The 21550-nt window shown below is 41.9% G+C and overlaps 1 protein-coding gene across 1 annotated transcript; it reads right to left on the reverse strand.

Moving 5' to 3' along the window:
• Nucleotides 1–1812: 1812 nt before the first annotated feature.
• HSDL2 (hydroxysteroid dehydrogenase like 2) lies at nt 1813–21297 on the reverse strand. Its single transcript, XM_071424447.1, has 11 exons — nt 21154–21297; nt 18158–18321; nt 17648–17746; nt 17401–17515; nt 11159–11262; nt 10137–10235; nt 5068–5262; nt 4489–4560; nt 2927–3115; nt 2329–2457; nt 1813–2111 (listed from the first exon to the last, which is right to left on the reverse strand). The coding sequence occupies exons 1-11, from the start codon at nt 21168–21170 to the stop codon at nt 1999–2001; spliced, it is 1296 nt and encodes a 431-aa protein (XP_071280548.1). The 5' UTR covers nt 21171–21297; the 3' UTR covers nt 1813–1998.
• Between the last annotated feature and the right edge of the window lie 253 nt (nt 21298–21550).

Consider the following 21550-nt stretch of genomic DNA (forward strand, 5'->3'; position numbering starts at 1 on the left):
GGGTGTCCTCCCCCTGCCCCCCAGGACCGTGGCGTTTCTGCAGTGTAGAGAGCAGAACACAAGACTTCTTTACAGCAGCCAGCAGTATGTATGCATTATCACTATCACTTGAAGTGTTTGGTCTCCAGAGGACTCTGGTTTCCAGTGCTCGATCTTGTTTTCCTCCCATGCCATGTTCGGCCTTTCCTTCCATGTCCTGGTGCGTGCCAGCACTTCTGCTATCCTTTAGCTGCCAGATCTGAGCAGACTGACAGTAATCTGGGATCAGCAGTCCAGCAGTCATGGGCTGAGCGGTGACCAACTCAGACACCACGATGTGGGGTAAGAAGCAGACACTGCCCAGTGGAGCCTGAAGCTTTTGGGCAGAGCTCCTGGGACTGGTGGCACTGGGAGGTAATTAGGGCACACAGATCTCATGGAGCTTCAGGCTGAGCACAGCCACGAGCGCAGTCCAGTGTGCGGCCTGGACTGGGAGCGGTCACGTTGCAGCCCACTCGTGCTGCCCCCTGGCTATAGCCACCCTTTGCTGTGCTACCATAATGCCCAACATGGGATTATGGTAGCACTCCTCTCCCTCCTTCAGCACCCCCAGCCCCTTGTGCCTGGTGAGAAAGGAACCTGTATTACTATTTTTCAAGATTCCAGGGACTGCAGGGCAGAGGTAAATTAGTTTTATAACAGAATTTAACTGCCTTACCTCATCAGTATCTGCAAGTATCTGAAGGGGGGTGCCGAGAGCATGGATCCAGGCTCTTCTCAATGATACCAAGCAATAGGTCAAGAAGCAATGGGCAAAACAGATGAACAGGATTTCCCACTCAAATATGAGGAAGAACTTTTTTACTATGAGATTGACTGCACACTGGAACAGGCTGCCCATAGAGGTTGCGGAGACTCCTTCACTGGAGATATTCAAGAACCATCTGGATTTAATTCTGTGCAATGTACTTTAGGACAACACTGCTTGAGCAGGGAGGGTGGACCAGATGTGACCCAATGTGGTCCCTTCCAAACTGACCCATTCTGTGATTCTGTGAACTGTGATGAAAGCAATGCAGATGTGACATTTTCAGTGCAGGTCAAGCAATTTTAAACAAGCACAGGCTCTAAAAAAAAGTTGTAAACTTTTGTGTTTCTAAGTTAATTAAGAAATAAATCCTAAGTGTTGCAACCTTCTCAGCTTGCTCAGAAGAGTGAATGATCCAGAATCTGGGCAGTTTTTTGGCTGCCATGAATAAACATTTTAAGAGGTTGCTCCATCTGACTTTGCAGATGCTGTCACATGAAGTGGCAGCCCATGTGTGTACTCGGGCACTTACAAAGTAGAGACATGCATCATTTTACCAGTGAGCGTAAATCTTTACCAGCCAAATTTCCAAGGGGAAATTGACTGGCTGCAGGGATGTAGGGGTAGGAGAAGAGAGAGAGCACATGAGTATGCATGTCTGTGAGCGTACCTTTGCATAAGAAGAAAACATGCTTATCACTCAGTATGGCTGTGCAGCCTCAGTGCAATACAGAGATAAGAGAATACGTGTAGGTAATAAACTCATTAAAGGAGAGAAAAATTTGAGGTAATAATTTACCAGGTGTAACTAAAGCTCTGTTAAACTGACTACATTACTTCTACTACTAAGCCAGCTTAGTAAATTTGGCATAGCACTTCTAGCACTGATCTGCAGGGTGACATTTGCTCTACCCACCTTTTCTATGGGATATATGTGCACAATCAACTACATGGGAAAAAACTCACTTCAGATGTCCTTCATTGACCCAGAGGAGCAGAAATAAAGAAAACACCTGGAAACTAACTGCATTCTTGAGACAGAATTAGTTTAATTATGGACATCTTTTTAATGAGATTGAGTTATTTCTTCTATGAAAACCTCACATTTTATCAGTATTTCTTATACTGCATCAGAAAAACAAGGACTAAAAATTCAAAACAGCATTGCAGTTATATATGAAAGGCCACTGTTGTGCTAGTATGGTTTCCTCTCACAGTTTAGAATTAAGCTGTGAAAGCATCTTCTCAAGTTTTATTGCTAGTGCCATGTTTCCTTTAATCCTTAATCTTCCAGTCATGAAGGCCAGAGTTGGCTTTAATTTACCTAAAAAGAAGAAGCAGAATCATCAGAATAACACAGGAAGTGGAAAAAGCCTTTGCACAGGATAACGTAATGTCACCACAGTGAAACCTTAGCATCTATACTGCTACCAAGTCCTCCTGGTGTGAGCAGGGCACATTTAGGAGACACTGCTCAGACAGGAGAGCTTTTCTGGCTCTCCCGGTACCTGTGGCCCTTGACAAAGGCCTTTGTCCCTCACCTGTGAACATCTTCACAAAGTCGGCGCTCGACATGCTCATAACCACATCAGCTGTCACGGGAGGCTTTCCGAAGCCAGCGCTCCCACCCTTGGTCTTCAGGTCAATGTACCAAGTGCCTCCACCATCGCCTGGACAGAGAGTGAAGCGCGGTGAGAAGGCAGCAAGCGCTGCTGTGCCCTCCCTCTCTGTTGCCCCGCCAGAGGCCCACGGCCGTGTGCGTTTGCAGCGGCTCCGTGGCAGCCCGCACGCCGGCGGGGCTCCGCAAGGAGTCACCTCTTGTCCCCTGTGACGCCCCAAGCGCTGCGGGCTGGGGCCGCGGGCAGGAGAGCCCAGAGGCCGCGCTTTGCTCCCAGAGCCGCTGGCAGCTGGCGCTTCTGCCGTGGGTCCGAGAGCGCCCTAAGCGTGGCCACAGCAGCGCCGGGACAGAGGGACGGCAGCTCCCGGGGCTGCCCGAGCGGGCCTGCAGCACGAGCTGCAGTCACAGGACCTGAACAGGAGCCGGCCTGCTTCGGGACCAGCTTCCACTTCCACAAAGCGTTTCTGTCTGAAAACACCGGGGCCTTTTGCCAGGCAAGGCTGCGCAAGCAGTGGGCTTACCAGAGAGCTCAAACTGAAAGACACCCTGAGTACTTCTCACGTACTCCTCAGTCACTGCCCCTTGAATAACTCGGAACGTCTCTGCAACAGGACCCGATGGCATGGCTGCAGCAGATTCTGTCTTTGCCTTGGCCGCATCTGCTCCTTCCTGCTGGGATCTGCTTAATTTCTTCTCCTCTTGGGCAGCATCTATGGGAAAGATTACTTTTCTCTTTCAAATGCAAACCACTTTAAAAGTGTATGTAGAATCATAAGCAGAGAACTCCATTTGAAAGGATTTAAGCTTCAAAGTAGGGAAAGTGGTTCTTTTACCATTTCAGTATTAACACTGATAAAGGATAATTTCTCCACCAGGAATCTGAATAGGTGTACATCGCTAAATGTAATTATGTAATAAATTTTGATTCCTGACAGATCAAAAGAACAGCAAAAATAAAACCACAGCAAAATTCTAATTCTGACTTTTTATAGTTCATAACAGCCATTCACACAACAGTTTTCTAATGTTTTCTAATCCATACACTACTCCTGACAACATTAAAAATAAAAAATCAGTGTTTTTAATAGCCATTGCTTTCATCTCAAAATACTTCTGTCTTGTCTATCTTTTAAAGAACATGCATATTTTCACAAATTCTTCTGCAATAGCTTCTAAGGTGGAAATAAATTTATTGCTTTGATCAGTGGCTTACTTCACCCCAATGAGCATGCACATTTAGAAATAAAGGAAAGCTTCTGCAATTTACAAAGCCAATCAAGTGGAACAGCCCCTTAAAATGCTGTTGAAAGTCTCTTAGGTGTCTTACGTATCAAAATACTTAGATCTGTTCTGTGAATCCCTACAGAATAACCTGCACTGGCAGCCCAAGGAATTAACATAATCTGTCCCTGGCAGAACGGTCCTAGTATGACTGCTCAAGGAGTATTTCCACCAGAAAGGAACACTTTCAAGCTTGCCTCCTCTACCCTGGCTTTATCCTTATTTTGACACTCCTATAAAAGCAGTTCAGCATTCTTAGTTGCCCTTCAACTTGACATAAACCAATTCTGAAAAAGAAAAACCAATGCTTTTCTAAAAAAGAATTTCTACGTTTCACCCAACAGCTATTTTAAATGTGCAAATTGTGCACATTTCATGTAAGAAGCCATGGCGGATTTATGTCATATTCTTTTGTATAAATGAGAAAGGCAAAGGAGATATTCCCGTAAAATATGCTGTTTCTGCAAAATATGCTGTTTGCAGTCTTATTTCTTTTTTCAGCAATACTTACCTGTGACCTCCCTACTACCACAATTCCGATGATTAAAAAAGAATTCTTCAAAATAATGCACTGACTTTACACTATGGAACTCCTACAAGAGGTACGATTTTTTTCCCCAGTTTTAACTACATAGTCATTTCCATAGATCTTACTCTTCAAATGAGAAAATGGTTTTTGCTAAAAAAGCTTGAGTGGAGTCCAAATTCATAGGAGAAAAAAAGAAAAACAGAGAGCATTCATTATTGTGAATTGAAATTAATTATGGAAATTATGGACTTGTACGCATAGTGCTTTCCTTACCATATCCTTCTTGCTTCATAGCTGTAGTGTCAATTTCAACATCTAAGAAGAAGTCAGGCATCAGAGGGTGACCTAAGAGGGAGGAAAAATGTATTAATAAATCCAAGTAAATCAGATTTGCACAGTAAGAATCCATTTCATCTGAAACTACAGTCAAGTAGTACTGTATCTCAGTTCAAATTTGAAGGAAAAATGTAGCATGAAGTTACATGTCTAGAATTTTTTTCATTTAAAATCTGACCTAGAAGGCTTCTAAGGTTGCAGTGAAGAACATTGGAGAAGAAAAACAAAAAAAATCTATCTCATTAACTGTTAAATAGTAATATATACATCTACAGTGCAGGTAGGTTTTCTTCTCATTAAAGAATTTCTTAATATAATTTAATAGACATTTAATTATTAAACTCTCAGTGGATCCATATGGCCTTTCTACTAAGGCATGTTCTCAAAGCTGAGGCAAAGCAACATTTTTTAATAAACTAATTTAAGAACTCTGAGAAACAAAACTGTATTAATATTCTCCATTTATTCTTCCCTTCTTCTTGAATTTACTTCTCACCTTTAAAAGATGTCTTTTACCTGGTGCAATTGCATAAACATCAAAATCCTTAACTCCTTCTTCTCTCAGCAGAACTTCATCAATAATGAAGTTCCCAGTGAAAGTTTTTGGTTTTGTCAAAATGCAATATGCAGCATCTGCCAGGATGTCCGTTTTCCTGCACTGTTTTTCTATTCCAGCTCCTCCCAGCATATCCATAGCAGCTGTATGTATGGCTAGAAAGTTTGAAGGGTAAGAAAACAAAGCTTTAACACTGATGACGTGGAATTCTCATTTCTTTCACAGGTAAACAAACTTTACATTCGTTTCACGCAAAAGGAAACTCTAGAAGACAGAAGCTGTGAAATATTTCCAACCAATAAATAATTCTTTACAAGCAACAGTAAAAATCCATGAAACTATCACAGGAATCAAAAATGCCAGAACATTTTCTGACAGTCACATCCCTCTATGTATTTATCAGCCCACCAGTTTTCCACTAGTTGTTCAGGACATGAAAAACTAACAGGACAACAGTTTTCCTGAAAGTGAATGTATGACACATCAGTTATAAAGAGGAATTAGCTTTGGTGATTATCACACTGAAAGTCTTGATGCTTAATTTTTGTCTTTTGATAACTCCCATGAACTACTAAAGTGCTTCTCCTAAGTTAATAAACCAAATAACAAAACCCTCTCATGACTTGTTCAGTATTTCACAGAAAGGCTGTGTTAGACCTAAGAATAAAATCTACATCTCCTAGGCTTCTGATTCTTTTATTAAGCAATTCTGTTACTTCTGTGCCATTCTACTAGTCTTCTTTATGGTTCTCTCATGGATCTACTAAAACTGTAGCATGCTGCTATCTAAGTCTGTGATTTGCTCTTGAAGGCTGAGGTATCCATTCCATTTTTTTTCTTTCTATTCCATGGAAAAGCTATCGGGTTGCAGCTTTTGACATTTGCCATCTTACTATTTTTCCCTCATATGTTCTGCTTCATTAGTTTTTCCCATCTGCTGTTTAAAACTCAACACTCTGCCCTCAAGTTTTGAGGGAGATTCACAAATCCTTTCCTACATATCAGGCCAGAACATCAGGGAAGCAGAAGGATAAATCTTGAAGGATAAATTTTTGTCTTCCTTGCAGTGCTTCCATTCCACACAAAGTACCAGCAATTTTGGTACAGAAATGATCCCAACATTCCATAAATAGCAAAAAAAATAGGCACTGGGCAGGACACATGTATCTAAGCTGGATCATTCATTCACCTTTCAAAGTACATACTGGGAAAAAGGACCAAAATCTTAAGCACTGGCCTGAGAGCTCCTGTCCAAGTGTACCCTAGGAGAGTGCAGAAGTGTGTAGATGTCCCTATTGACTTCATTACATTAGTTTTCTGTGATGAGAATTAGCTTCTAGGTTTCATTTACTGTTAAGCAACCTCAGCTTGCTTTTTTTTTCAAAGCAATTGAACTGCTACAAACACACGACTAAATAAAAAGTGACAAATAGATATACTGCACATACATGTAGGTCTACCTAGGTCATTTTCTCATCTTTAAGGAAATCAATAAATTTGCTTTTTTTTTGTCTTCTGAAGTGATATATGCCCAGCAAGATTTATTTTTTTTAATAGCCACCAACAGTGCAGAGAATATATTTGTCAAATACCATGATGAAATTTATCAAGTTCTCTTAACTTAAATATATTTTATTCTGAAGATTCATTAAGCTGCTCACTTTCCCTGTCCCACAGGTCTGTCACTTCTCTGTTACTGTTAACTATTATTCTTCTGAGCACAGTTACCCTATCTGCATAGATTGAAGCAAAGAGGTTTCAAACAGTACTGCCTCGTAGTCTGGCTGCACATTATTATATTCATTTCATATAAAGGGATGCAGGTTTGCCTCTAATGCACATCAGTAGGCTTCCAGTTCTGTCCCAGGACATCTGTACTATTCCTCTGCTCTCTTTGTGATGGGATTGCCCCTTGCCCTTTTGACAGATGTCCTCTTTCACCTTTAGATAAATGGAGAACTCTGGCATTTTAGTACCAATATACCTTCATGTGTTTAAAGAATCAGATTTATGAACCGATGCTGGCATCCATACTAACACTGAGGGTAATCAGATTTGTATGAGATGATAGTGGGCTCTTAAATTAAGAACTTTTCAACTGTATTTCAGATACCCTGGAAGTCTGTAACACTGCCTCTCTGGAGGTTCACAATAAGGAAGTGAACTTTATCACTTTCGGAAGATAAACCTTTCAAAAGCACATTTTTTTGTACTGGAAAATTCAGACATTATGATCTTTTATACTTTATGTCACATCAGTTTTCATGGAGGCACCACTGAATGAGCAGGCATGATTTCTGCAAACAAAAAGCTCTGCTTGTATACTCTTGATTTTATAAAAAGCTTAATTACTTTTTTTATTTCTTTGCAGCATCTCACATAGATTCTCTTAAAAAGCGTTTATTAGAATATATACTGTTTTCATCTGTAAATTGAATCTTCCTACACTTCCAAGCCTCATGTTCTGCAGGATCCTGTGGGGAACAAGTATCAGCTGCACTCTGTAACCAGTAGCAGCTCCCAGAGTGTTCTCTTCTTACTTTAGCAGGTATGGGTATGTTACCAAGGACACAGTGGAAATGTAATGCTCAAGAGAAAGATATAACTGTATTTGGTTTGGGTTTCCCACTTCTCCACATTAAGAATGTCAGATTTTATAGAAGCTTATTAACAGCACCAAAAATATTCTTTAATACCAGATGATATCTGAGACACAGGTACTACTACTGATTCTTGGAGTGCTGCAGCATAAGACAAAACTATAAAGAAATAAGGTATTCAACTGTGCGATGCAAGACTTAATGTAACCTGCTTATAAAGTTAGCTGCCCCAGTGAAAATGTTTCCGTTGTGGAAAGGGTGGAGAAATTCTCACAGGTTCATTTTTCCCTTGCCATTATTTTTCAGGTCAAATTATTCAAGTGGGCAGGAGAAACAGCCATGTTGCACAATAACTACTTATTATAACCAGCTGGTCTCTGCAGAAAAAAAATCTTTAGCTTTTAACAGGACCCATAAAGCCACTGACTCATTTCCACAATAGAAGTGGATGTTTTTCCAGCACATCCAGAATAAGAAAGCTGTGGGGGATCCACATAATGTGTCTATACAGCATATGAAGTGTGCACTTACAAGACACAGGCAATCTTGTAACACCCTTTTTAAGGTGTTAAATTAAATTGGTTGTCTGCAGTTTCATACCATGTCTCTCTATCTGAATGAGATAATCTGAATTAATTCCTTTACAATCCCTAACTTTCATAGAAAATATACATTGTTAAATCAGTCAATGACCAAAAACCACACAATGGTAGGTAGAAGGTCACCTCTGTTAATGAGAAACCAAGTTACTCCCACTTACTGGATTCTGAGAGGATATAAAACCCATTTAACAGTGCCATTTTAAAGACAAGACAAAGGAGATGGGTGGGATCTAGGGAGCTAAAGACCAAGAATCAGGTTTCATGGTTCTATACAAATGACATAGATACTGGGAAATCTCCACTGAAAATTTTTTGAGGTCTTCCTGGGGCACTCAAGAAGCAAGTATGTGGAAACAAGTGCACATTTCTTTTAATTGCCTCAGAAACAAAAAAAAATACAACACACACTTGAAACCTGAAAGGTGAACTTTGACTCCACCACAAGGCAATCCATATTTTGAAGTTATCCATGTAATTGCCTTCAGTACATCACAAATGAAGACCTTTTGTCTTCAAAATAGTACAGGTTTTGTGGTGATGTAACGATCATGAACGATATAATTTTAAAAGTCAATCCCTTACCAAAAAATTTCTGTGGGTAGAACTCACAGAGTGAGTAGAACTATGGGACATCCATTTACTGGAAGCATTTAAGATGCAAGCGTCCAGACCAATGAAAAAGGACCAAATCTGTCAGGCACACCAACCCAACTGTTCAACAGATGATCAGCTACTGTATTCAAGCGGAGAAATTTGGCTGATTTTGTCTGAAACAGTTAAGTTTTCCTCACATTTCTCACCTTAGAGAAAGTAGATCAGAGAGTTACAGTTCCCACTAAAGGTTGAAAGGCGCCTGCAATTCCTAACAGCAGAACATTGAAAAGTGTCTGTGTACAAACACTTCTTAAACAGGAGCACCATCCTCAGAAGAGGATCTTGGTTCATATTTTTATCTTCTCTTCCTTCTTCTTTCCTTGCACTCGTTAAGGAAATAAACACTGTTGTAATGTTTTCTAACACAATGACTGGGCTTACACCACTAAGGGGCAGGATTACCCTGTCTGGTATTGATTTTAACACTCTGTATAATTTCTGCCCATAAATGTATCTGGGGAAAGAGACTGGCCTCCTTGGCAAACAGCTGGCCAAGCCTCAAACAGCAGTCCTTATCCTCACTGACCCACACAAAGCAAATTGAAGCTAATACAACATGGGAGCATTTAGCTATTTTTCTTCCAGAGAGCTCTTTAATTTCTTGTCATTTGCAATCAGATGGTTCTGTGAACAGCTCTTCACAGAACTGCACTCTGCCAAAACTTCTAGGAATAGGCCTTTTAAAAATTATTTCCGCATGTACAGAGGTATCTATCTTGTCAGTAAGCTCCTGCTATCTAACTAGCAAGGAATTCTAAAACATACACAGATGTTCAATACCCACTCATTAAAGCATACAATTATTTTTGTGATTCTGTCCAAAGAAAAACACTGGCTGCATCAGAAAAAGCACAGGCAAGCCAAACACCACACACACGCTTCAACTGTGTGGTTTTAAACTAGATGAAGATGAGTTTAGATCAAAGTGACAACAGTCTAGTGAGAACTACAATGAAAACCAGAACCCATGCAGGATGAAGAAATAAAAGAACTGCTCATAACATATATAAAAGAACATAACATATATAAAAGAACATAACACATAGAAGAACTGCTTGAATCTATTCCAGAAGAAGTCTGAAGTATATTCAGTGTCAAATAAAATAAGCTTTAGCAGACAAAATACAGAAAGTCAGTATTTCAGAAATACTAAAAAAAAAAAAAAAAAATTACCTGTTTTAGGCCATAAAGCATTGACAGCAACTTCTCCTCTAAATTCTTCTGCCATTCCCAAGACACACATGGACATCCCATATTTAGAAATGGTATAAGCTAAGACAAGAAGTGAAAAAATAGAAAAGTTTAGACTCCATGTAAAATCTAATTTTAATTATGAGAGGAATATAAAACAGATAATTGGCTCACATGGAAAATTCAGGGCTTTCAGAAAAAACAAACAGCACTTTCCTAGAGTCAAAATCTCTCCCTTCTACCTGCCATCTCCATCAGCTATAAACTGTAGTCTGTCATCTTTTCACTGCAAACAAAATGAAAACTACACATGTTCTGCCAAAAAGAAAGCTGAAGCCTAGCTGCATGCTGGATTTTGTCATGGTTTTTATGCAGGCTACACTGACAAGGCTGATCAATTTTTTTTAAGATGCCTAAGGCATAGCAGCTGTTACGAACCAAACTAGAATCCTATAGACAAAAAAAGTGGGGAACAGGAGTTCTATATCCTTGGAAACTTGGGAAAAGAACTGGAACTTGCTGAAGTTTAACATGACAAGTGTCCAAAATGGAAAGGTTTTGCTACAGTTTTAAAATGAGCAACACTAATTTCAAGACAACATGGAGTTTTTTTTCCATCTCAAAATAATTTCCATATTAAAAGATAACACTGAGCTTTATCCATACTAAAAAAAACCAGGAAGATGAATCAGTAAAAAAATAAATTTTGGGTTTCCGTCTCTATTTGGAGCAGAAAATATGTAATCCTAACAATTCCCATAGAAAAATCACAGACTTACCCTGAAAACAAAAAGCATGGATGAGGCCTTGAAACATGCCCTACATTTTCCCACAAAACGATTACTTGTAGGTCAGGTACAAAATGCTGTGAGGAACCATTAGTGCCAGTCTGTATGTAGTGCTAAAGATACAAGACCTGGCATTCTGCACTAGCACTACTGCACTTCACCAGGTACTTACTTGTTTCTCACAAACTACCAACAAAGGCTCTGAAAGCTACTCACCACAATGATTTTTGAACCACATGGGATTCAGATTCATCGGTGGACTAAGGTTCAGGATATGGGGGTTCTTACTCTTCCTCAAGTGGGGAAGACATGCTTTAGACCTGAAAGATAGATTCAGACAAATCAGTTGCCTCTTATTTTATGGAACACCTATAATTACAATAAAAACAATAGTAGTAGACCAGTATTTTCACAACACACCAAGACAAAGCCTCTTCTCATATCAAGTATTTAACTGATGTAAAGAACAAAAAAAAAAAATCTGTCAAAGATCACTAATCTCAGGCCTAGTATTCATTCCTGCAAATTGGACCACATTCTCAAATCAGTGCATCAGTTTTGACTCAAGCTAATTTTCCAGATACTCAGAGGCCATAATCTCTTTATAATAGTTCTGGTAGCGGCAACAAAACACTCTAAGGCAACAATGAAAATTAACAATGTAGAGCATCATGTAGTCATAAAAATATTCTCTTCTGATCCCATACTTATTTCTTCTTTAAAACCATATTGAAGAAATAATACTGCATAGCAGAATGCTATTACGAATATTCCAAAGAAAACTGAAACCCTATTCTCTTCTAAGAAAATTCTACTTTGAATTCACACATCTCTGTAAATTGGAATTTCTGCTTTACAGAAACTGTCTTTAGACTTCACTTCTAGCACTAGGGCACATGTTTATATTTTATCTCTGCTTGTGAATTTTTAATCAAGCTTCACAGGGTGAAAACATCACCACATTAGTGATCAACAGTTCAAATATTCCAACAGGACCCACGCATACTCTCAGCCACAAAGGGAACAACTTCAACACCTTCAATTCAAAATCACCATAGTAGTAGTAAAGTAAATGATTTATGACCTCCTTAACTGTCTTGGGTCTCAACTCTTTTCAGTGGAAGGTTCACTAACAGATGACTCAATTTCTTAATACATAGGAACCAAGAAACTTAGCTGTCATTATTGAAACTTGGTGGGATAAATCCCATGACTCATTTGCAGCCATTGATGGCTACAGCCTGATCAGAAGGGACAAGGGAGAAAGGAGGGATGGAGGGGTTGCCCTCTACTTCAACAAGTGCATTGAGTGTGATGAGCCATCTCTGAAGAACAACCTGTGAACTGAAGAACAACAATGAGCAGGTAAAAGCCTGTGGGTAAGAAATAGAGACTGAACAACAAAGGGAATCTTGTGGTTGGTGTCACTACAGGTTCCTGACCAAGAGTAGCCTATTGATGAGACCTTCTTGCTCCAGCTACAGAAAGGATCACACTTACGGGCTCTTGTCCTACTGGGAGACTTCAGACACCCCAGTGTCTGAAGGAAAAGTAGCAAAGCAAACTGTAGGCAACCCAAGAGATTCCTGGAATGCAGGGAGCATAACTCCTTGATCCAGGTAATAACCCTACCAGAAGGGATGCCATTCTGGACCTGATGGTCACAGACCTAAGTGAGCTAATCACGGACATCACAATGGGAGACAGCCTGGGCTGCAGTGATCATGCACTGGTGGACTTCACAGTTTGGAGGGAAATGGGTCAGGCAAAGAGTGAAGCCAGGGGCCTGAGCTTCAGAAGAGTAAAATTCCAGTTCTTCAATGAGTTAGTCAGTAGAAACCCTTGTAACACTGCCTTCAGAAACAAGGGAGCAGAACAGAACTGGCAGATCTTTCAGGACACCTTCCATAGAGCACAAGAGCTAGTGATCCAATGGCAAAGAAATTGGCAAAGAAGGCAAGAGACTGGAATGGAAGAGTACAAGAACTGCTGGTCAAATTAAAGGACAGGAAACAAATGCATAGCCAGTGGAGATAGGGAAAAAGTATCCTTTGAAGAATATACGGACTTGTTGTACACATTCGGGCCAAAGTGAAGCTGGAACTGAACTTTACAAGGGATGCAAAGAATAACAAAAAGGGCTCCTACAGATCTGTCAGTCAGAAAAGGAAAGCAAAGAAAGTGTATACACATACACCCTGGGATAAGCAAGGCTGGAATACTGGTAGCAACTGATGACAAAAAGGCTGAGGGGCTCAACAACTTTTTTTGCCTCAGTCTTCAATGGCAACTTCTCTTCTCACACCTGTTAAGTAGATGAACAGAAGGATGGGGATTGGGGGAGCAAAGTGTTTCCCACTTGAGGTGAAGATGAGGACTCTGACCATGAGGAGCCTGAACATACACAAGTCCATGGGGCCTGATGAAATGCACCTCACAGTCCTGAGGGAATAGGTTGCCAAGCCACTCCCCATATTTGAAAAACTGTGGAATCAGTGAAGACCCAAGTGTCTGGGAAAAGGGAAATATACCAATGTTTAAAAAGGGTGGACAGGAGATACCTGGCAACTACCAACCTGTCAGCCTCACCTCCGTGCCTGGGAAGATCTTGGAACAGATCCTCCTAGAATCAGGAGGTGATCCTAGGACAGGGAAGTGATTTGGGACAGTCAGAAGGTCTTCATCAGGGGCAAGTCCTTGCTGATCAACCAAAAGGCTTTCTACGACAGAAGGACTACACCAGAGGTCAAGGGTAGCACTACAGGTGTCATTTAGGCTGTATAGCTTTAGAGAAGGTTCCTTGTAACATCCTTTTATGTAACTTGAGGAGAGAAGATGTAATGGGCAGACTGTTCAGTGGATAAGAAATTGGTTGGACAGTGGCATCCAGAGGGTAGTGGTCAATAGATCAGAATCCTGATGGACATCAGTGACAGGAGGTGTCTCTCATGGGTGGGTATTGGGACCAGCGTTAGTCCATGTCTCCATCAATGACACAGATGAAGGGATCAAGTGCACCCTCAGCAAATTTGCAGATGATCCCAAACTGAGTGGTGCTGTAGACATCACTAAAGGTCAGGATGCCATCCAGAGGAACCTGGACAAGTTTGAGATGTGAGCACAAGGGGATCTCATGAGGTTTAAGAAGACCAAGAACAGGTGCTGCTCCTGGGTCAGGACACTCCCAATATCAACACAAGCTGGGGGATGAACGAATGGACAGCAGCCCTGTGAGCAGGACTGGGGGGTGCTGCTGGGTGAGAGGCTGGACATGACCCAATCATGGGCACTCCCAGCCCAGAAAGCCAAATGTGTCCTGGGCTGCATCCAGAGCAGCGTGGGCAGCAGGGGAGGGAGGGGATTCTGCCCCTCTGCTCTGCTCTGGTGAGAGCCCACCTGGAACCCTGCATCCAGCTCTGGGGTCCCAGCACAGGAAGGTCATTGGACTTTTAAGGTAACTCCAGAGGAGGCCACCAAATTGATCAGAGGGATGGAACAGCTCTCCTGCAAGGACAGGCTCAGAATTATTCTGCCTGAAGAAGAGCAAGCCCTGTAGTCACCTTACTGCAGCCTTCCAGTACCTAAAGGGGATACAAGAAGGTGGGAGAGGGACTTTCCACAAGGGCATGGAGTGAGAGAACAAGGGGGGATGGCTTTAAATTGAAAGAGGGTGGGTTGAGATTAGATATTAGGAAGAAATTCTTTACTCTGAGAGTGGTAAGGCATTGGAATATGTTGCCTAAGAAACTGTAGATTCCCCACCCATTGAAGTGTTCAAGGCCAGGCTGGATAGGCTCAGAGCAACCTGGTATTTGGGAGATATCTCTACTTATGGTGGGGGCTTGGAAGCAGACAGTTTTAAGGTCTCTTCCAGACCTTGGAAGTTGTCGTGGTTTGAGAGGAAGTGGGTTTTCTGGGATGCTGTGGTCACACCAATGGGTGTTCAGATTTGAATATTGGCACCTGGTGTGGCCACTGGGGACATTGGATATGCCTCTGAGAACACAGGGGTTAAAAGCAGAGCACTCCCATGGGAAGCCCTCTTGGGTTTCCATGAGGGAAGCAGGTCAGACCTTCCCTGGCCCAGCTGCTGGCTTGGTGGGGGAGGGGAAAAGCCATGCTGCCGGAGGGGGGGGGGGGGGGGGGGGGGGGTGAGGTAGGCCTGGCCCTGAGGGTGGAAGAGAGAGAAGCACCAGGAGGCATCGGGTTTTTAACCCATTTTTGGACAGTGAAAACTTTACAGAACATTAACCTTTCCTAGAAGAGAGATAGAGTGGAAGATGAAGAAGGAAATGGGCAAGTGTGATGAAGGTCTGGGCAAGTGAAAGAGTTGGGAGAGAAGAATCTCAGGTGGGAAGAAATGATGGAGTGGTTTTAACTGGACTCTACTTGTATAGCCATGGACAGAACCATTTTTCCTGTGACACAGAGACTGCATCCAGGGGGAGGCAATGGCTCGGAGGCTCGGAGCCAAGAGGGTTCAGTGTTGGTACCCCTCGGCCCCAGGGGGTGAAATTTGAGGGGGACGGGTGTCCCAAAAGTGAGACTGTGCTCTTTTTGGAATGGGACAAAGCATCTTTAAACGATGACCCTAGAAGCAGCTCTGATCCATGTGCAGTGGTGAGAGCACTGGACATGGAAGGAAGAGGTCACGATGGCAAATGATCTCCAGGCGGTGCCACGAGTGACACGGAAACACACGAGATTTCAACGGAGTTTCCTGGGGAAGCCTATGGCACAAGAGGGACTCCTCTCCTCTTGATGAACAGAGAATTGATTATCTAAAGGGTGGTGATGGACCGAGAGTTGAAATTTGGGGGACACGCGTACTGGAAATTTGGTGGGAGGAGGAGGAAATGTATTTGTAAGGTTTTCATTTTTCCTGTGTGTTCCTTTTTACATATAGTTATAGTGTAGTTAATAAAGTTTTCTTTTCTTTATTTCTAAGTGGGGGCCTGGTTTGCTTATTCCTGGTCACATCTCACAGCAGAAACCAGGGAGAGTGTATTCTCATGGGGGCACTGGCATTGCACCAGCATCAAACCATGACAGAAGTAGACAATGTTTTAAGCTTTCTTTCAGCCCAATCCATTCCATGATTTAACAATTCCATGATCCTATGTCAACAGGTATACTCTGTAAGCTGGGGAATCTTTCCTAGTACCACCTCTACACAGGCAAAAAATCCACACCTTTTTTTATAAGCTATTGAAATTTTCTGAACATTAAACTGAAAGTAGGTCTCTACAAATTACAATCAGATTTAACATACAAAGCAAGGAGAAAAAAGGGCAAAAATGCTTCACTAGGTTTTCTCAATTGAGAATTACAAAAATAATGACAAAGACGATTCCCTTGAGAGGCACTGATTTTTCTTATGCTTTTTCCCTTCCAGCACACAGAACCTGATTTTTAATCTTTTCAAGGTAGAACAGGACAAAAAATACACTTTAAGAATTCCCCATTAATTCCATTAATTTGGAATAGCTAAATGTAACATCAAGAAAATCACTGCTGCTATTGGGTGGGGAGGAGAAGATGGAACTTCCTACAGCAATACAGTTGAATCCATTCAGCAATTTATGAAGAGCTAGGAACCAGACCAATCTGCAGAAAGGAGAATGACAAACAATCTGTTCTAGACGGGAGGATTGGACTAGATGACCTTTAAAGGTGCCTTCTAACCCAAACTATTCTTTAATTCTGTGGTGATACTTTGATACAAAGCTTTCTGATCACACCAAGCAACATCTGGATTTAGAGAATCTCCATCATCTTACGGGCTTTTTTATAAACCCTGTGAAAATCCAAGTCTTCATTTTAGGACAGTCCTTTAAATGACATTCTGAAAGTGTAAAGATGATTCAACCTGCTAAATCCACCTCCTAACATGTGCAAAATAAGGAACCTGGGAATTGTGAAATCAAATCTTAGTATATTCGTTTAAATAAATAACAGAATTGATAAGCTGAAAGTAGGTGGAGAACACTTTGGATCATGAAGTTACAAGTTCAACATTTCTCTTTTAAGTATGGTAAGTTTTACAACATTTCTCAAGATGAGAAAGAAGCTTATGAGAAGAAAACTGACAAGTAAGATATTGACTTGATGTATGCAAAAATGTAGTCATTTTGCTTGAAATGAAAGAGCATTTAACAAAGCCATGCTGGAGCTTCATTTGAAACAAATGACTTTTTTTCTTCCTACATGCATGGAGGGGCTTGTGAACATTTAATGACTTCAGTAATAAGGTTTCTGTTTACTCCAACTAGCAAATAATTCTTGGAAATATTAATTCAAATCAGTTGACCAATAACTGAGCAATTTCCTTTGAGCACATGCAGAATATCTGCACTCAAATTCTAGGGCAGCAAGACAGCTACAGAATTTCTCAGAAAAACTGAAATAACATCATACATTCTGTTACAATTGCTTTGCTTCCTTCTCTCAGCACTTACGTAAGATAGGTTCCTCGTACATTGACATCCATCATGAGATTGACCTTCTTCGTTGCTGTTTCCAAAGTGCCCGTCAAAGAGATGGCGCTTGCATTATTCACCAAAATATCAATCCCTGGTTTTAAAGTAAGCCATTTCACATCAGCATTTAAAGAAAAAAAACATGAGTAAGGCAGGCAGTTCTTTTTTTCTCTTTGTTTGAACAATCTGCCTGTTAATGCCTGCCTTCCCCCACACCTTAACTTACCTCCAAAAGTCTTCACAGCTTTCTCCACGGCATTAATGATTTGTTGTTCTTCTCTCACGTTCACAATGCATGGCAAAGCCTTTCCTCCAGCCGCTTCAACTGCACAGTTAAAAAATTAAACATTTAAAAATTTGCTCTCAGATGGGACAACTAACATGAACGTTCTGAGAACCTCTCAAGCAATGACACGCTTCAAGACAGCACTGAAAATCACACTCTCAAATTGTGACCTTTTTAACATGTCATATGAGGAACAGGGAAGCCAAAACAGTATCTTAACACTGCAAATGTTTATTTTATACATCCAAGTAGCATAGCATTTTTACATTTATATACATACATCTATCTTCATTACGGTAGCATTACAGCATTCCTGGGAGGCAAGAGAAGCACTAAGCATATTTTAGTAAAGGTGAACTCGAACTAAGAGTCTATGCATTTTTCCACTCAGGTACAGTAATTAAGCAAGGGTATACAATCAGTCAAGCACCTTCATTTGTTACAACTTACTTTCTTCTGCAGCAGTGTAGATAGTCCCTGGAAGAGTAGGATGGGGCTCAGCTGTCTTGGCAGCTATCACAATGTTGGCACCGTCCTTGGCAGCTTTCAAAGCAATGGCCTTGCCGATGCCCCGGCTTGCACCTGTGATGAAGAGAGTGCATCCTGCCAGTTTCCTAAAGGTGAAGGGGAAAGTGGACCGTAAAGAAGAGAAGAATAAAGCAGAACCTGTTAATCATTTGACTTTTATCAGACTCTAAGGGCAAATGTAATTAGCACAGTCTCCCAGCCAGAAAAACGCCTTCATCCTTTTACTAAGAAAACAGCCCAAAGAACACAAAAGGGATGGCTACAGCTACAGAGAAGTACTACTGATGTAAGACCATATCCCAAGTTTGCAAACACTATAAAGAAAGTTACCCAGTTACATTTCTCCCTTTCTGTAAAAAGATCCAACACACTGTTTCACAACAGAACTGCTATGTTCTGCAGCAATGGAAAAGGAGTAATTTGTAAAAACAAAAGGCCAGTTTCCAACAAGACAACACACCTACACAGATCTCTGAATTCTATTAATCACAATGCTCTAAATACAAAAAACTGATGTCTCAATGGGTTATAAAGTCTGGAACCACAACACCATATGCAAATGCAAAAGCTTTATTTTCAGAAATGGCAATTTTTCTCTTAAATTTTTCTCCATACTCAACAGCTTCCTAGTAACTGTGTGTAATCCAGTGGGTCTTCCCAGAAACAGCTCCAATCAACTGAGAGAAACTATCAAGTTTTAAAGCTTAAGAAGGATGTCTGGCTAACATAGCATCCCTGAATTTTTGGAAAGAGAAATATCAATTCCACAAACATATGCAGTGATAAAGTCTTTTAGACAACAGGTTTGCATATGAAGGAATGTGTGTTTCAGTGCTTTACATAAGGGTCATGTTTCATTATGTAACACCGTAGCAAAACCCAGGAGGTTCAGGATTTTAACTTCAGTTGAAGAATTCATATATACTATGTGCAGCAGTTCACTTTTTGCTCGCATCACAAAAGTCACACCACAAATGTTACAGAAGCTTACACTCTGAGCTTTTTGCTCACATCACAAAAGTCACACCACAAATGTTGCAAAAGCTTACACTCTGAGCTTCCATTAATTTTCCTTTCAGACTGGGCCAAACTTAGCATTGTTTCTCCCCGTCTGGTTTCAGATGTGTTTTTTCCCCTCTAATCTGAGCACATCTATCACTTAAATGCTCTCTAGGAGGATGTTTGCTTTCAAAAGGCAGAAAATTGGAATGGGGCAGAAAGGGGGAGACACCTCTTCCCCTGAAGAGGCAAGGCTAGGCATCTACAGGATCTCAGAAAGTCAACCATGTCCAGAAGATGTCATTTCAAACAGCTTTTATCTGCAAAATATTAAGAGTCTTAGAAAGAGTCTTAGAAAGACACAGGAAGAAAAATATCTAAACAGAAGAGTGAATGACAAAAAATCTACTGATATGAATTCAGTCACACACACAGTGAAGAAAGTTAAACTGTGGAATACATAGTTAAAGTGTAAAAGTCAGTGAAGTAAGGCCAGAATCTAGTTTCTACCTCCTTCAACCAACCAATATGAGGTCAGCATAATTCACCTTAGTCAGAGAAGAGGTAAATGGGGTCCAGTAGGAGGCAGCTCTGGAGGAGAAAACAGCAGAGAAAAGCTAATAGAGCTTTAAGCCCTGCCTGGGGCTGGAGTGATCTACTCAGGAAGACAAGAAGGTGTATCAAAGACTAGCAGGGCTATGCAGGGAACTTGTGACTTAGCTCTCAAGAAAAGTGTCATAGAGGGAGTGGGTGCAAAGACAGGCCACAAAGAAGGAATTAGAAACACTGCTAGGGCACATTGGGGTGGTGTCAGTAAAATCAAAGTTCACCTGCAGCAGAAGCTTGTGAAGGGCATCAAAAGCTCAGAGACTTCTGCTACACTGGTAGGGAAAGCAGGCCCTTTGCTTAAGAGAGTGGGTGAATGCAAGTCTTTTAACACTGTCATAGTATTTTTGCTTCATATTTATGACATGATGCTATGATCTGAATGCATGTGCAACTTGACAGGTAAAAAACTAGTTGGTTGGTCAGGGTCAAAGGGTGGTGGTTAGTTAGTCATATTCGCAAGACTAAGGATTTATTTCTTAATTCACTTAGCAGCCCAGTAGTTTAAAGTTCATAAAGCATATCTGCCTGGCTAAAATATCTTATGACCTGTATTGTGAAGGTCACATCTGCATCACTTCCATTAAGAGTTGAATTTTGCTAATAAGACAGAAAACATCAAATTCACATCTGTGCCCTACAATCTTCGAAAACAAGATTGGTTCCTTTCTCAGCACAGACGACTGCCAATGAAGACCTTCAGATCACATCAGGGACAGACACTTTTAATGACTTACACAGATGCTAGGAATTTAATAATCCTCTTTATAACACACAGGAACTAATAATAACTTATCTTCCCAGCTTTATCTGAAAAGCCAAAAGGCAGAAAACACCTCTAAATTAAGATCCTATACAGGAAGAAAATTTGGCTGCCAAGTAAAACAGTAGTAGAAGACTGTAATACTAAACAACAATAACAAAAATAATAACAAAAATAGCAACAACAACAATACTAGTAGTAATAAGTAATTATACTTCAATAAAAATATTCCACATGAAATTACTGATACACTGCCTAATTTACATTAAACTCCTCCAGTAACTGCTTCGCTTCCTGTGTCTTTATTCAAGTCCCCTGTACGACCCGGACTGCTCGTCCGAGGGCTCCGGTGCTGCCCGGGCCCCTCAGACACGCGTGTCCTCCGCCACAGCTCCTCGCCCTCGGCCGGCTGCGCGTCCCGCTCGCCCCGCACGGCGACAGCGCTCAGGGGTGTCCCGCGAACCCCCGGCGGCCCCGGCCGCAGCCCGCCCGCCCCGAGAGGCCCTGGCGGGCGGCGCAGCCCCGTCCCGGCGCGGCGGGGACACCTTACCCGGTGTTGGGCAGCATGGCGGCGCAGGCGTCCGGGCCGGGCCGGGCCAGGGCTGGGGCCGGGGCGGCTCCGGGGCCGCTCCGCTGCGCAGCCGCCTCGGCCGCTCGGGGCGGGGCGGGGCGGGGCGGGGCCGGGGCCGGGGCCGGGGCCTCTCTCCCGCTGGGCCCCGCCGGTCTACCCGGGGGCATGGGCACAGCGGGGGTGGCGGGCTCGGGGCTGTGGGCACAGCGGGGGTGGCGGACTCGGGCTGCGAGCTTACCTGAGACTGGAGAAAGGCCTACGCGGGTTGAAGGGTGGATCTGGAAGGCTTTCCGTATCCTTTCGTTTTCCCGTCCTGTGTGAAATTTTGCTTTGGTCTCCTGCCAATTGCACTCAAATCACTGGAGCTTTGCCTCCA

This window comes from Agelaius tricolor, unplaced genomic scaffold, assembly GCF_023055355.1.
Source record: "Agelaius tricolor isolate 1412-34295 unplaced genomic scaffold, bAgeTri1.0.p SCAF_4, whole genome shotgun sequence".
Lineage (NCBI taxonomy): Eukaryota > Metazoa > Chordata > Aves > Passeriformes > Icteridae > Agelaius > Agelaius tricolor.